The sequence below is a fragment of the Bubalus bubalis genome, chromosome 5 (genome assembly GCF_019923935.1).
Source record: "Bubalus bubalis isolate 160015118507 breed Murrah chromosome 5, NDDB_SH_1, whole genome shotgun sequence".
Lineage (NCBI taxonomy): Eukaryota > Metazoa > Chordata > Mammalia > Artiodactyla > Bovidae > Bubalus > Bubalus bubalis.
In genome coordinates, this window is record NC_059161.1 from 50,315,290 (window position 1) to 50,333,107 (window position 17,818).

General features: G+C 38.0%; 1 protein-coding gene across 1 annotated transcript; it reads right to left on the minus strand.

The window, feature by feature from the left end:
- Positions 1–516: 516 nt before the first annotated feature.
- Positions 517–17,753, minus strand: TFB2M (transcription factor B2, mitochondrial). The gene is made up of 8 exons (XM_025286021.3): positions 17,297–17,753; positions 16,395–16,483; positions 10,659–10,812; positions 10,177–10,325; positions 8,054–8,143; positions 5,497–5,559; positions 2,703–2,854; positions 517–1,245 (listed from the first exon to the last, which is right to left on the minus strand). Exons 1-8 carry the CDS (start codon positions 17,604–17,606, stop codon positions 1,068–1,070), a joined length of 1,185 nt encoding a protein of 394 aa, XP_025141806.3. The 5' UTR covers positions 17,607–17,753; the 3' UTR covers positions 517–1,067.
- Between the last annotated feature and the right edge of the window lie 65 nt (positions 17,754–17,818).

Here is a 17,818-nt window from a genome sequence, read left to right on the forward strand (position 1 = left end):
AAAGACTTTATGAAGATCAGGCAGATTATGTAATAGTAGGATAGGAACTACAAGAGAAAAAAGGACTCAGAGTTTCTAGCTGGACTGAAATGTAAACCAAGGACAACAGCAGGAAAGTCAGGAAGAAATGGTTTTGCTAAATATTATTACTAATGTGCCTTACAGTGAGTAACTAATAATATGTCTTAGGTATTATGAAGTGTTATATATAACACCAAAGAAATCTAACAGAGGAGATTAGATATGCCTCAGGTAAAATCTAGAAGCTTCTTCAAAGAGCTAAGAAAACAGATATTTTTAATTCCATTTCAGTTCAGTTCAGTCGCTCAGTCGTGTCTGACTCTTTATAAAAGTCTTAACTTCAGATGTTCTTGATGGAACAAAAATGCATGAAACTTCTGAATAACAGACTGATTAACTCACTGAAGTACACTGACTACACAAGACAGGATTTTAAGTGAATAAGTCAGGGTCAGTTTTATGTTTGAACAGATACAAACAAAAAGTCACAAAATCCTATTACTTAAAATATTTTAATTTCTAAAAAAGTTTAAACCATATTAAAATTTAAATAACTGTACAGTACTTGATAATACATTTCAATAAACTGAAAAATAAAACAAACCTATTAAATCAGTTTACCTTCCACGTTTCTGTACTCTTCTGCTCCCCCAGGAGGATATAAAAATCAACAGCAAAAATGGAAAATTTAAATACAGCATACGATATAAGGCCAAAAGAATTTCTAAAACTAAATTTCACCTAGTAATACCCTATAACTACCAGTATGCTTACAACAGACAGCAATTTAAAACAAAACAAATCCAATTTGATTAAATCCTCAATTAACAGATGTTTTCATTTCATTCATTTGAATAAAATAGCAACCACTGTTTTATCCAATACACCATTATCAGTGGCAGAAGAAACGATCTGCCGAGTTGTGCAAAACAAGAACAGTTATCTTCTGAAAGGATGTGAGCTTTTCAAACTCAGTTCTTTTTCATTTGTGTCATAATTTCCAAAATAATAGACAGCTCCAGTTAATGTCTTAGCAGTCCACTTCACTATGAGAGTGTATCCTCCATGAATTCATCATAGAGCCACTTACAGGTATCATCTTTTGAACATTCTATGGTTTCAAAAAGGCGCTGAAAGTCTTTAGGGTACATATCTACAACTCTCACATCCTTATGTTTTTTTATTTGCTTCAATATATGCACTGCATCAATTGGACTCAATGACCTGCAAAATAAACACAAAGTAAATCTGCTTAAGTATCTTTCATAACAAAACTGGCAGTGAATGCTGATAGAGGTGGTTTCTAAGCCCAATTTTAAATGTCTAACAATATATGTAAATTAATCTTATTCAGTTTAAGAGCCTGCATATCGTAAATAGCTTTAACTATGTCTATTCCTAAAGTTTCATGGCTTGCTGCAATGAAAAGAGCAGATTTAGGCTTTAACATGTTCTAATCGATTCTTAAGCAAAACACTAGTTTAACATTTGTCCTTCAAAAAAATTCTTCTGCCCACCTGCTTCATCTTTTAACTCTCTTTGCAAAAAATTAACTCCATTTATGTTTAGGTAGAAGTTCAGTAAGTATACAAACAGCAGAAACTACTGTCTGTTTTCAAAGAGGAAATAATTTTTCACATTTTTGTGTAACTATTACTGTGAATAAATTAGAAGTAGATAATAAACTTATAATTTATAATTACATAAATTATAAATAAATACTGCTAAGTCGTTTCAGTCATGTCCGACTCTGTGCGACCCCATAGACGGCAGCCCACTAGGCTCCTCTGTCCCTGGGATTCTCCAGGCAAGAACACTGGAGTGGGTTGCCATTTCCTTCTCCAATGCATGAAAGTGAAAAGTGAAAGTGAAGTCGCTCAGTCGTGTCTGACTCTTAGTGACCCCATGGACTGCAGCCTACCAGGCTCCTCCATCCATGGGATTTTCCAGGCAAGAGTACTGGAGTGGGGTGCCATTGCCTTCTCCGATAAATAAATAAGCACTGCCTTATTCTGTATTGGTCTAGCGAGAAACCATCTGTGAGCCTCTGACAATAACAAGTAAACAACTGTAGTAAAATGTTTTGGTGGAAAATATTCCAATACTTTTCTGACTGTGAATGGAATCCTGGTGACGGGTATAAACATCCTTGCAGTTCATAGCATCTCCAAAGCTTTAGGTAGAAATACAGGGTATGACCCACAGTAGGAGGACCTGGGTGGTATAATGATTTGTGCCTACTTTGGTTAGGAAACAGAACCACCGAGGACAGGCAATGACCAGATGCAGACGGTGGGTATGCCACCACTAACGCCAGTGGCAAGGAGCCAGGTCTTCATGCAGATTAATCTCGACAAAGATAAAACAAATTTTAAGCATCCCTAGTTGTTTTCCAAAGAAGGGGGAAAAAATTAAGCTCAGGAGAGCTTAATTGGAAAATTAAGAAAACTAATTGGAAAATTCATTTCCTTAACTGGAAAATTGTGTGGAAAATATATTTTCCTCAAAATATGTACCAGCAAAAAGGAAGTATTTTGAAGCAATATTAATAGATGAGTGAAAACATGGTCCCTCACTGTTAACGAAGCCATAAAAGATATAAAAACAAAGCTCTTAACATGAAAGCACAATTCTCACATTAAGTTGCTACTTTTGTATTTGCTTGTATAATTCTTACTTACGGTAAATGGTCTATTAGCTTGGCATTGCGTTTCATAAAACATTGCCTTAACATGTGAAAAAACACATCATAGTTAAAAGGTGTTAAGGTTCCTGTAAATAAATTTCTATGAGGAGTCAACTGAACAAAACACAGGTTTTGTTCTAATGATTCCTGCAGAGAAAGGAAAATAAAATGTATTAGTCATAAAATATTGCCCGTGAAAGACACTGTTCACTGATGCATTCAATTTACCTTTTGGAAGACAGAATCATCATAGACCCTGAGTGTCTCTAGAGCTTCTTTTTGGATGTGCCAATAAAGCAAGGCCCCAGTTGCTCTTAACCTGGGCTATTCTCCTGGGGGATGAGACAATGCCCCTCTACGGGACAAAATGTTTGCTATAATAGGGATGGACACCCCCAGCTCTGTGTTCCTCAGCTGCAAGGCAAACCCACTGCACGCACACCACTCAACCAAGCAATTCACATTTTTCCAAGGGACACAGGGCTGTGTGTCTCTGGCCAGCACTACGAAAGAGTGACAGCTTATTAACTTGTAAGCAGGGAAAATGAAATCCTAAATGTGACACTTATATATACTGAGTCTCTTCTGTATTTGAGGCATAATAGCAAATACTAAACATAAACAAATTATTGCCTTATAATTTTTATTTGGATTTTTAAAAATATAGGGTTAGCAAGCATGGCCTGCCTGTTTTTGTATACTATGGAACTACAAATTGTTTTTACATATATAAAGGACTCTTAGAAAACAAACAATACCAACAAATCCACAGAGGATATGTGATAGACTGTATGTGGCCTGCAAAGCATAAAATATGTACTCTCTTTTACACAAAAGGTTTGCCAACCTGCTCTAGTATATAGTGTCATACAGATTAAAACAAAAACTGTACATGACTTGATGTAACGTTAAGCTGTTTCTCCCCCCAAAATTAATTCCTCAGAGCAGAGGGAGCCTTATGCTTGAGTTCTTAGGAAATCTCACATATTAGCTAGTCATCTCTTATTTAGGCTGCCCAGGTGGCTCAGTGGTAAAGAATCCACCTGTCAAGCAGGAGACATGGGTTTGATCCCTTGGTCTGGAAAATCGCCCAGAGAAGGAAATGGCAACCCACTCCAGTATTCTTGCCTGGGAAATCCCATGGACAGAGGAGCCTGGCAGGCCACAGTCCATGGAGTCGCGAAAGAGTCAGACATGACTCAGCTACTATACAACAATCCCTTTCTTTATTAAAAAAAAAATGTATATATACACATATGTAAACAAAAATACTATTTGTGGAAGACATGATGGCCAAAAAAGAAAATTTCAATCAGCTTTGGTTTCTGCTTTTGAATTCTTGTAGCTGAAGAATAAAAAAGCAAGGCAGTAAAATTTTAAAATATTTAGCAATTATTAACTAGGGAGGGGAATAACCTTACAATTGAAAGCATTGTTAACAAGTTTTTTGAAGGTGACTTTAAAAAGCACCTTGAAGATAGATCTGGAGTTACAGATTTTGGTTCATTTGATAAATAAGGAAGAAAAAATGACTTCCCCAATGTCAATGAATGGCTATTTGTATTTAATAGCTTAAGAAAAAATTTCCAGGAACAACACAAAAACATGGCTTCAAAAAAGTGGAAACCTCAAACCATGTGGATAATGAAGATCATGTGCTTTAGAAAATCTGTTAAATATCTAAAAGTGCTTCTTAACAATTATGAACATACCAACATCAAAGACACATGTGAAATATCTGAATAAAAATTTCTCATGAAATGTAACATTTGGTTATTTCATCTTCATCTCTAAAAGTTTGAACAATTATGTTAGCCAAAAAAATATTTTCCCTTTTGACACTCTCAATGAGAAAATGAGAAAGTGTATTAAATGCAGGGGCATTACTCATTTTCAGGTCATATGGATAAACACCTAGCGGTGCCAAGCCAAAATGCACTCCTATTTTGTGAGGCTCCATAAATTATGTTTACAGACAGGGCAACACCACTAAAATTATAATGATCGCTGGTTAGTCTGAAGTCAGGATTATTTAAAAATTGAAAATTTTCCTGTTTTCCTTTAGTGGCAAGAGTGAGAAAAAAACAAAGTAGGAAGCAATTGGGAACATCAGACTGAGCTAATACACTGAGATTAGGACATCATTAGCATTTAATCCCAAAGTGGAACTTCTGAATTGAGTCCAAAAATTGTTATAAGTAGCTCTATATAATCTTAATAGAGGATCACTTTATAACATCATCACTTTGGCACCTTATAAAGGGAAAAAAAATCTTATTTTTAGTTTATCAAATTAGATGACTATTAAAATAACCGTATTTTCCAAATTTGAGATGTATCTTCATTTCAAAAATTAAAAAGAGAAGACAGAATCTGGGTTTAAGCCTATTATTATGCTGGAAAATAAAAGCGTCTGCCTACAATGCAGGAGACCCAGGTTCAATCCCTGGGTCGGGAAGATCTCCTGGAGAAGGAAATGGCACCCCACTCCAGTATTCTTGCCTGGAAAATCCCATGGACGGAGGAGCCTGGTGGGCTACAAGTCCAAGGGGTCACAAAGAGTCAGACTCAATTGAGTGACTTCACTTTCACTGTATAAATAGCTGAAAAATACAACTCTTTAACAAAAAAATTTGAATATATATTAAAAGCAATAAGATATATTTGTAAAAGTTCGAGATATTCTAAAATTTAAAATTTCAGTAAATACAGAATACCAGGTAATGCAAAAGAAAACAAAGTATGTTACATTCAGAGGAAGAAAGGAAAAGGTATTCATTCATTCTTACCCTATGCCTTTGCTTTTCCAGCTGTCCCTTTATAGTATACGTGTCAAATGATGAGGAAGGCTCCTTGAGGGAAGATAAATTAAAAATACACATTTCTTTCATTTCTTTTTGGACAAAGTGCCATACATCATTACCTCCTTAAAAAATGTCTTGCCTATACAGCAGAATAAATTAAAGCCAAGTCTAACTGAATTTAAGAAAAATATGCGACAGTTAAATCATACACATTTTTCTTCTCTTTTTTTTAGATAAAAGGAGGGTCAAAGGTCTATCCCAATACTGGTAACTCTATTACTTGCTTAGATAAACACGGCTGCCCTTAATATAATTATGTAAATACATTCTTAAGTTAGCAAGCATTTCTCTATTATATGCACAATCAGTTTAGGGGCTATTAGATCAATACTGAGGATGTTTCTGTTCTGCTTTAGTGGAAAAGTCACTGATATGAATATGCTGGGACATGTAAGGAGACAAACTATGTCAATTTTTAAAAGAATCATTACTTCTTTGTATCTAACTTTGGTATAAACAATTTTGTATGTGAAGCAATTTTTAAAAGATGACCCAACTGAAAAATTGTGTGTGTGTATGTGTGTGTGTGTGTGTGTGTGTGTGTATACATACACACAAGAATTTATTTAATATGTGTACATACATTAAACACATATTTGGCTTCCCTGGTGGCTCAGATGGTAGAGAATCAGCCTGCAATGCAGGAGACCTGGGTTCAATCCCTGGGTCAGGAAAACCCCCTGGAGAAGGGAATGGCCACCCACTCCAGTATTCTTGCTTGGAGAATTCCATGGACAGAGGAGCCTAATAGGCTTCATGGGGTTGCAAAGAGCTGGACACAACTGAGCAATTTTCACTTTCATACACACACATTTAATTGCAAAAGAACAGCATTTGACACAGAGTTAAAAGACTAAGACATAATATTGGGTGTAAGGTTTGAAAGTCTACTGTCAAAAATTATAATTTATTACTAATTGCAGTTGCTGCTGACATAGAATGAAAAATGCAATTGTTGCCCATCAGTTCCCAGCAGTTTCACGAATGTCACCAAGAGGAGGAAGGCAGAGCAACAGCAGTAGCAGCGGGCAGTGCACAGCACACTCCTACACCTGGTCTATCTACAGTAGTTTAGGGCTCTGCAGTGGGCACAGAGGAGACCTCATTTCTATTTACCAAACCCACAGGAGAGGAAAACCTACAAGACCTTGGGAACTGGGTTTAACAATGGACCCTCCAGTAGCAGACATATTAATGTAATGGAAAACTGTTTAAAATGCTGGGTCTAGAATAACTTGTCCTTTCTTGAGGTTAATAAATGGCAAAAGTCAACATATGGCTTTTGAAAATAAATACTGCAAAAAACAATAAAACTATCCTGAAAGCTGAGGGCCTCTATGAAGAAACTAAACAAAAGTCAGGAGGAGAGAAGAGCTGAGATGAAAAGCCAACAGAATGAGAAGAGATCAGTGGGGTTAAGAGAGGATTTTAGGAAAACCAAGAACTACAGCACCAAGATTGCATTATATAGTATGGGCAGAAAGCAGGATCAGTGCCATGAAGGTCAAAGGCGAAAAAGATTTCTGGGAATACAGAAAAAGGATGAGAGCACGATAGAAATAAGACAAGGTACAGAGCGATCCAAACTAAGAACCTGGGATGCTTTGGAGGGAAAAACCAGAATTGGAACAAAAGCTACAATCAAATGAGATCATATTCTAACGACCAAGTACGTACTGAAGATCTTAAAGTGTTCCTGGACAGAAGCAATGAAGAGACTACATGGAGAAACACCGTACGCGACTTTAAAATTAAACAAATATATCTTTGGAAGAACAAGGGTTCGTAGAATATTCACAGACATATCCCTAACAATAACTTGATGGATAATCTACCACAATAAAAAACAGAATGGGCAAACTATGCTATGAAAGAAATGGTATTTATCACTTTTTTCTTATACTTTAGGCCTCTATTAAAAATGGCAGACACACACATACACACAAAATGGCAGCCACAAGTCATACGTAGCTCCTGAACACATAAAATGCATCCAGTCTGAATTGGTTTTAAGTGTAAAATATACACATGATTTTTACTACACAAAGAAGAATGTAAATTATGCAATAACCTTTTCTGACTTTTCATAACGTTACTGTTTAAAAATGTAAAATTACACATGTGGCTTGTATTATGTTTCTATTAGATAGCTTTGATCTTGCCTAAGGAAATAAACTAAAAAGGAGAATGCTCTATAATGATATTAAATAGCCATTAAAAACAAGAAAAATGTTTAGATAGAAGGGAAAAAAATTTTGTAATTGACTATTAGCTATCAAATTTTAAAAAAAGGTAAACTCTCCACTGTAAAAGAATAAAAACTTTTACAATGAAATACATATTTGTGACACAAAACATCGCCACAGTGCTCTATTATCTTAAATACTTGGGAAAAAAGAAATTTAATTTTTCTTCATTTACAGAAATGCAGCCTCTTTGAAAAACAATGAAGCTCTTTGTTGAAATTTAGGATTTTACTCACCGTACACAGGACCTTGATCCCACAAGCTGTTTGACCGAGCACACTTAATGACTGATACAAGCCTGGAGTTTGGGGATTTGCCGTTAGTTTCTAGTAAAAGGAAAATACAGCAAAATCAACTGTCAGATCTTAATAGCATCTAGAAACGGTAACAGTAATATCTTAATAGTGTCTAGAAATAAAAGAAAATGAGAATTAAATGCAAAATCTTAACCATTTCAAGTAAAAGTCTCCTTAAACTTTCATACTGAAATATATCATCGTGTACATTTAATATGTGAGCCTGATGGGCTATATATGGACTGAATGTAGTCCACCAGGCTCCACTGCGCATGGAATTACCCTGGCAAGGACATTGGAGTGGGCTGACATTTCCTACTCCAGGGGATGTTCCTGACCCAGGGATTGAATTCGAGTCTCCTGTGGCTCTTGCATTGGCAGGTGGATTCTTTACCACTGAGCCATCTGGGAAGTTCTTCTCTTTCCAGGGACAGTCACCATTTACTTACTATTTGGATCTGAGTGAGCAAATCATCTTTTCATCTCTGGACCCTGGTCCCCCACAACCCCCATCCCAATCTGTAGCTCTTAAACAAATAAGCATTTCCAGTTATCTTGGATTAAAACATGAATAACATGAAGCATTCTGAGCAGCAAAGAAACATAACTTTCAAGGACTTTAGGAGGCCCTCAGCTTTCAGAGAATAAAAAGTCTACAACTGTTCACTACAGCATCATTCACAACAGCCAAGAAAGAAATATAATCTAACTGCCCACTGATAGTTCAATGGGTAAAGAAGACGGATAAAGATGGGTATGTTCTTTAAAAATATGTGTGTGTATATATATATAGAGAGAGAGACATATAAATATATACATTACACAGACACACAAAATATAACTCAGCATTAAAAAAGAATGATCTCTTGCCATTTTTGACAACAAAGGATGGACCTACAGAGTATTAAGCTATATCAAATAAGTCAGACACAGAAAGACAAATACTGTATAATTTTATTCATATGTGAAATCTAAAAAACAAATAACAAACATAAAACAGAAACAGAATTACAGATAGAACGGAAGGTTGCCAGAGGTGAGGGGGTGTGGGAATAAATGAAATAGGAAAAAGAAATTAGCAGGCACATGCTCTCAGTTACAAAATAAATTTATCAGAGGGATGAAAGGTACAGTCTGGGAAATATAGTCAATGATAATGCATCTCTGTGTTTTGACAGATGCTAACTAGACTTACCACGGTGATCATTTTTAAAACATAGACATTTTAAATCACCATGTTATATGTATCAGGAACTAACGTACTGTTTAGATCAATTATACTTCAAGAAACAAATTCATACATCCCAAGAGTTCTCTTCACAAGGAAAAGTATTTTTTATTAATTTCTATCTGTATGAGATGATGCTTAGAAAACTTATGACAATCACTTCATTATGTATATAAGTCAAAACATTACACTATATACCTTAAACTTACACAGTGCTACATGTCACTTATATCCATTGATAAAAGTGGATAAACGAAAGATGGTGGGGTGGTGTAAATATACAACAGAGTTATTATTCAGCCTTAACAAGGAATGACATTCTGACATGTGCTACAATTTGGATGAACCCTAAAAAGACAGAACAGTAAGTGAAATAAGCCAGACACAAAGTGGAATACTGTACGATTCCACTTACATGAGGAACACAGACTAGTCAAATTCATAGAGGCAGAAAATACGGTTACTAGGGGTCCAGGAGATGGGGGAAGGGGAATTAGCTGCTTAGTGGGTGCACAGCTTTAGAATGGAACGATGAAGAAGTTCTGTGGAGAGACAGGTGCTGTTAACAGCTGTACCACAAGGCGAGTGCACTCGCTGCCGTGCAACTGTACACTTCAAAACAGCTACAGTGGTCAACTTTAGTTACGTATGTTTTATCACACAAAAACCTTTTAAAAATAAAACCTAAGGAGCGCTCTACAGAAATTTAAAAATAACCTCGGTACTCTTAAATGTCATGAGCCCAAATTAAAATCACGCAGATTAAGACTAATCTGATAAAAATCACAGAACTCTTTCAAAACAAAAACCTAATCAGGTACTTGTAACAACCTACCCGGCATTCCTTTTCAGAAATAAACAAATTTAGTTCTGCTCGTCCATATTTATAAATAGAAGAACAGGAATACAGGTCATGTAAAATTTTCCAAAGTGTGTTTCTCTCAGTTTTAACTGGTAAGATCCCAACTACTTTTAAAGGGAAACCTGTTAAGGATACAAGCAAAAGTATTTAAATAAATTCTTAACATTTTTTTCCTATGAGTATACTTTACTGAGTCAAATTAGGTTAACAAACTATATTGTTTTAAAGTTACTTCAATGAAAACTAAGCCTTAGCATCATTCCATGACCTAGAACTTAGCCCCTACAAAACTGCTCTGATTGAATCTAGGTGACGGAAAAGCCATAATCAATTTAAGAGCAACTGCCCATAAACTATACTATGTAAATATTTACACAAATCTTAACAAACCTGGTATACTGCTAAAGAAAACTGACAAACTCTAAGCTACTTCTCTACTGAAAGACAAAAATCACCTTTTTTCCAAGGATGTGCTTTCACTCCCAAATACTGAAAAAGCATATCTGAAGTCATAACGGGAGGGGTCACTGTACCATGATTTCTAGGGTCCAGTTTAAAGAAGTCACAATAGATCACTTCTAGTCTTCCATTCACACTGTCTCCTAAGGACTAGAGAGAGAAAGAGAGAACTTGTTTAGAAATTTTAGTGTTTAAAAATGGGAATATGTTTTATAACAGAAAATAAAAATATTAAAGTGAAAGACAGATAGATCCAAGAGAATATTTCTAGACAGATTCAAGAGAGTATTCCATTTTTTCCCAGAACAGTTTAGTAAGTCCTTTACCAAACAAACATGGCCCATTCTGTAGGTCCCTCTCTAGCTTCTTAATTTTTCCTTTACTTTTCCTAAAGTCAGAGGCAGCAACAGAAGGAAAGTTCCTTGCCTGCTAGAAGACAAAAAATATACCTCAATCTTTTTACTGCCCATACGTTTTTCACCTGGCAGCGCTTGAGAACTTACTAGTGAAAGGAAGTACTGGCTACTGACTCTACAAACCTAATTCGAAGTTACTAAAAATCAAACAGAAGAAAGCAACATTTTTATGTGCACACTGAGGTTCTCATGCACAAAAAATTCTACAGGTATTAACAAGGTTTCAGTGAATCTTCAATTTAAAGTTATGAGTTAAAAGAAAAAACTAAGCTTTCTTAACTGTTTGAATTCAACCTATAAATGACTCTATTTCTATTTAGCATTTAATGATTACTTTCAAGAGGACCCTTAAAAAAAACTAGTGATAGAAAAAGGCACAGAGCTGGGAGTGGAAACAATACATTTTTGGTCATGATAATTTTGAGACACCTATTACGTGACTTAAGTGGAGATGCAGGTAGGAAGTTGTAGACCTGGATACTGAAGTACAGGTTGAAGACATAAATGAACTAAGACACAGTTTACCACAAAAGCCTTAGGAAGTGTGCCTTTGGAAGCATAACTATGAACAAACCAAGTGGACGTGATGGAATTTCAGCTGAGTTATTTCAAATCCTACAAGATGATGCTGTTAAAAGTGCTGCACTCAATATGCCAGCAAATTTGGAAAACTCAGCATTGGCCACAGGACTGGAAAGGGTCAGTTTTCATTCCAATCCCAAAGAAGGGCAACTCCAAAGAACGTTCAAACTACCGCACAACTGCACTCATCTCAAGTTCTAGCAAGGTAATGCTCAAAATCCTTCAATCAAGGCTTCAACAGTACGTGAACTGAGAATTTCCAGACGTTCAAGCTGGATTTAGAAAAGGCAGAGGAACCAGAGATCAAATTGCCAGGATTCGTTGAATCATAGAAAAAGCAAGGATATTCCAGAAAAACATGTACTCTGCTTCATTGACTACACTAAACCCTTTTGACTGTGTGGATCACAACAAAATGTGGAAAATTCTTAAAGAGATGGGACTACCAGACCACCTGGCCTGCCTCTTGAGAAATCTGTATGCAGGTCAGGAAGCAACAATTAGAAGCGGACATGGAACAACAGACTGTTTCCAAATTGGGAAAGGAATACTTCAAGGCTATATATTATCACCCTGCTTATTTAACTTCGATGCAGAGTGTATCATGCAAAACGCTGGTATGGATGAAGTGCAAGCTGGAATCAAGACTGCTGGGAGAAATATTAATAACCTCAGATATGCAGATGACACCACCCTTATGGCAGATAGTAAAGAGGAACTGAAGAGCCTCTTGATGAAAGTGAGAGAGCAGAGTGCATCCAGTCCCATCACTTCATGGCAAAGAGATGGGGAAACAATGGAAACAGTGGCAGACTTTATTTTCTTGGGCTCCAAAATCACCATGGACTATGATTGCATCCATAAAAATAAAAGACAACTGCTCCTTGGAAGAAAAGCTATGACCAACCCAGATAACATTAAAAAGCAGAGACATCACTTTGCTGACAAAATCCGTCTAGTTAAAGCTATCGTTTTTGCTGTAGTCATATACAGATACGAGAATTGGCCCGTAAAGAAGGCTGAGCACCGAAGAATAGATGCTTTCGAATTGTGGTACTGAAGAAGACTCTTGAGAGTCCCCTGGACAGCAAGGAGATCAAACCAGTCAATCCTAAACAAAATCAACCCTGAATATTCACTGGAAGGACTGATGTTGAAGCTGAAGCTGCAATACTTTGGCCACCTGTTGTGAAGAGCTGACTCAAATGGAAAAGACCCTGATGCTGGGAAAGACTGAGGGCAAGAGGAGAAGGGGGAGACAAGAGGATGAGATGGTTGGATGACATCACTGACTCAATGGACAACAGTTTGATCAAACTGGGAGATAGTGAAGGACAGAGGAGCCTGGTGTGCTGCAGTCCAGGGGTCGCAAAGAGTGGATACACCTGAGCGACTGAATAACCACCACAAAAGATGATGTCTCTTCTACTGAATACACATAGCTATTTCTTCAATATTCAAATGAGATATAACTCCATCTATTTAAATAAAAACAAAACTAAAGAGTAGTTGACTTACGCAAGTTGTGATGATTTATCGTTATAGAACACAATTTACAACATGTGTATCTCTAGCACATCCAAATAGGAAAACAAACTGTTCCTATTTGAAACACTGTTAATGTGGAATCTGAGAATTTTATCAGGGGAGTGGACTAGGGGAGAGAAGGATTTTAAATTTAGGTAAACATGCTGAGTCAAGCATTAACCTTGAAAATCCTTTTAGTTTTTAGTACAACTGAGAGCCTTTAGGTGGCTAGAAGCACTGCTTGCTAAGAGCACCACTTAAGGCTCTGATTTAGGGTTGCAAAGGTTCTATTTAATTACTTCTCTTTTATTCTGGCACATATATATGAATTCACTCAAAACTTTGAATGGCTCTTCACTTTCAGTTCAGTTCAATTCAGTCACTCAGTTGTGTTCAACTCTTCGCGACCCCATGGACTGCAGCACACCAGGCCTCCCTGTCCATCAACAGAGCATCTTTTAATTTCTTGGCTGCAGTCATCATCTGCAGTGATTTTGGAGCTCAAAAAGATAGTCTGTCACTGTTTCCCCATCTATTTGCCATGAAATGATGGGACCAGATGTAATGATCTTAGTTTTCTGACTGTTAAGTTTTAAGCCAACTTTTTCACTCTCCTCTTTCACTTTCATCAAGGGACTCTTTAATTCTTCACTTTCTGACATAAGGGTGGTGTCATCTGCATATCTGAGGTTACTGATATTTCTCCCGGCAAACTTGACTTCAGCTTGTGCTTCTTCCAGCCCAGTGTTTGTCATGATGGACACTGCCTAGAAGTTAAATAAGCAGAGTGACAATATACAGCCTTGATGTACTTTGTTCCCAATTTGGAACCAGTCCGTTCCATGTCCAGTTCTAACTGTTGCTTCCTGACCTGCATACAGATTTCCCAAGAGGCAGGTCAGGTAGTCTGGAATTCCCATTTCTTTAAGAATTTTCCACAATTTGTTGTGATCCACACAAAGGCTTTTCTTAGTCAATAAAGCAGCAATCGATGTGTTTCTGGAACCCTCTTGCTTTTGATGATCCAACGGATGCTGGCAATTTGAACTCTGGTTTCTCTGCCTTTTCTAAATCCAGCTTGAACATCTGGAATTTCATGATTCACATACTGTTGGAGGCTGGCTTGGAGAATTTTGAGCACTGTTCAGTTCAGTTCAGTCGCTCAGTCGTGTCCGACTCTTTGCGACTCCATGAATCGCAGCACGCCAGGCCTCCCTGTCCATCACCAACTCCCGGAGTTTACCCAGACTCACGTCCATCGAGTCAGTGATGCCATCCAGCCATCTCATCCTCTGTCATCCCCTTCTCCTCCTGCCCCCAATCCCTCCCAGCATCACAGTCTTTTCCAGTGAGTCAACTCTTCGCATGAGGTGGCCAAAGTCTGAGCACTACTTTACTATCATGTGCTGCTGCTGCTGCTAAGTTGCTTCAGTCGTGTCCGACTCTGTGCGACCCCACAGACAGCAGCCCACCAGGCTCCCCCGTCCCTGGGATTCTCCAGGCAAGAACACTGGAGTGGGTTGCCATTTCCTCCTCCAATGCATGAAAGTGAAAAGTCAAAGTGAAGTCGCTCAGTCATGTCCGACTCCTAGCGACCCCATGGACTGCAGCCTACCAGGCTCCTCTGTCCATGGGATTTTCCAGGCAAGAGTACTGGAGTGGGGTGCCATTGAGATGAGTGCAATTGTGCAGTAGTTTGAGCATTCTTTCGCATTGCCTTTGGGATTGGAATGAAAACTGACCTTTTCCAGCCCTGTGGCCACTGCTGTTTTCCAAATTTGCTGGCATATTGAGTGAAGCACTTTCACAGCATCATCTTTCAGGATTTGAAATAGCTCAACTGGAATTCCATCACCTCCACTAGTTTTGTTCGTAGTGATGCTTCCTAAGGCCCACTTGACTTTGCATTCTAGGATGTCTGGCTCTAGGTGAGTGATCACACCAATGTGGTTACTGGGTCATGAAGATCTTTTTTGTAGTTCTATGTACTCTTGCCACCTCTTAATATCCTCTGCTTCTGTTAGGTCCATACCATTTCTGTCCTTTATCGAGCCCATCTTTGCATGAAATGTTCCCCTGGTATCTCGAATTTTCTTGAAAAGATCTCTAGTCTTTCCCATTCTATTGTTTTCCTCTATTTCTTTGCATTGATCATTTAGGAAGGCTTTCTTCTCTCTCCTTGCTATTCTTTGAGCTGACTGTATAGAGCTTCTCCATCTTTGGCTGAAAAGAATATAATTAATCTGATTTTAGCATTGACCATCTGGTGATGTCCATGTGTAGAGATTTGTCTTGTGTTGTTGGAAGACGATGCTTACTATGACCAGTGCATTCTCTTGGAAAAACTCTGAACGTGTAATCTTCAAAAGTAGGCACCCTTCTAAATACCAAAATAAAAGCTATCTTGTTTTTAATTTCCAGGTTGAAATTACAGATGGCTTTGTTTACTTAATCACATTCAAGATCTTGAATCTCTGAACAATTTTGTGTGTCCTTTTTCTCTTCATGTTTTTGGAATTTCAGCAGATTAAACATCAATTACATAACCTGATTATAATCTTGGTTTTTTTCAGTTGTAGAAAAACAACCATCTAATGTGTTGTATGGTTTTATTTTCCTGAATTGAACCAAACGATTTATAAAAGAAGGAAAGAAAGGAAAGAAAAAAAGAAAAAGAGGCTGGCAATGAGGCCAGGAATTTCCACTTTACTGTTTACTGAACTTGTCAGCCATACATGAAGCTGAATTCACTAAAAAATCCATTTGGATAATACCTTTACTCCACGGAGTTTTATAAGAATACATCAAACTTCTCCAGCCTCTGAGTCCTTAAGTCCAGGGTTAGCATAGTCCCATTATCCTAATACTAGCAACTAGATTCTAAGCTCCCTTCTAAGAAAGAAGAGGCACAGGATAGTCCACTAGTGATGAGGAAACAAGCCTAGAGATACCAGTTATACATTTTGTTCAAAGTCACCCACATGTAGCAGAGCTAGAATTAGGAAAAAAAAGTTTGAATACTATCTTTCAGTCATTCAGCAATCATTGATACTTACTCTGTTCTATCCATTGAGAGTACGGAGATATTCATGGCATAGCCTGTAAGAGTGATTCTTTAAAAATAATCTGTGTGCTTAATTTTACTTCCCTAAAACACTGGAATGTAGCAGACTGAACAATAAATTCTTTTTTTAAAAAAAAATATACCTTCAATTCTGGAATAAAAGTTTTGTCACTTTCAAGGGCAATCACTCTGGCACCACTTTCAAGCAATGCTCGGGTGAGTACTCCAGGACCTAGCACATTAAAAGAACAAAAAGTTTATTTGCAAAAGAAACACCATAATCTTTTTCAATATCGAAGAAATTAGATGTTTTACCTGTATGATCTAATTTTAATTCTCACAACATCCCCAAAGTAGATATTACACTCCTTATTTACATATAAGGAAATCGGGGATTAGACAGTCACTTTACTCCAACATCAAAACCGGTACGTGGTGCTGCATGGCTCTGAAAGCATTCCTTCAGAGTGAAAAACCTGCGCTCTTAATTACAATGTTCCACTACCTCTCAAGAAAAAAACAAAAAAGCTTGCCTCTAGCTTACCAGTTACTATTGGCTATCCGGATATTTTAATAGCAAGATACTGCGAAACCTAAACAGAACCTGAGAAGGAACTGGCAACCCACTCCAGTATTCTTGCCTGGAAAATCCATGGATGGAGGAGCCTGGTGGGCTACAGTCCATGGGGTCGCAAAGAGTCGGACACGACTGAGCGACTTCACTCCACTTCACTTCAAACAGAACTTGACTGCTCGTGATAGGAAATGGTGCTTTAAAAAAAATTATTCTTCAGTAAGTCTATAAATCTTGTTGTGTTCCCAGCATCCTGCTACGGTCTATGGAAAATGCACTACAGAGATGAAAAGTTCTTTTGGGAAGACAGTGAAATCTAAGAGCATGTTTTATCAAAACATTTTGTAAAGTGCAAATTGATACAGAAATATGTGAAGTCAGGATTAACACAGACCATAGAAGTTCATTAAACGAAGGGGTCATGTTTCTGACAGTACGCAGACGTGAAAACGCAGTCCGCGAGGGACTCACCTGGATTGCACTCCAGGATTAGCTGGCCAGCTTTTCGTTTTCCCCGCAGCATGCGCACCACGGTCTCAGCCACTCTCGGACTGGTTACGTACCGCTTGGTCTCGGAACGGGACTTGTACAGGCGCGAGGACGATTTCCCAAATTCCACATCGGGCTTCAGTTGCGTATGAAAGTCATACAAGCCACGACAGTTCTCTGCCGGGACGTCCTTCCACCTCGCCACTCCGGAATTCAAAACGCAAAATCGCCCAGCGCGGGTAAACGCTGAAAGCGTCAGCCGAGAGGGAATTCCCGCCCCCGGGACCCACATTCTCACCCTCTAAGGCCTGTCCCAGGGTCGCCCAGGATCGTTACATTGTCGACGAACTCCATACAGGGCACACCCCACGTGCCACTTAGCCCTATTCCAAGACTAGGCCGGCGGAAGTAAACACTCCACCCTGTGCCTGCGAATGACCTCTCCGTCTTGCCTTTGCCGTCACTTCCGTTTCCGTGCCGGCGCAGACGCCGGAGGACTGCGAG

Excerpts from the sequence above, each read along its gene's own strand:
- TFB2M (XM_025286021.3), bottom strand. The coding sequence starts at position 17,606 with ATGTGGGTCCCGGGGGCGGGAATTCCCTCTCGGCTGACGCTTTCAGCG. Across the intron at positions 10,326-10,658 it reads AGCACATCCTTGGAAAAAAG|GTTTCCCTTTAAAAGTAGTT; the intron begins GTGATTTTTGTC and ends TATCCTTAACAG. Across the intron at positions 8,144-10,176 it reads TTTCTGAAAAGGAATGCCGG|AAACTAACGGCAAATCCCCA; the intron begins GTAGGTTGTTAC and ends TCCTTTTACTAG.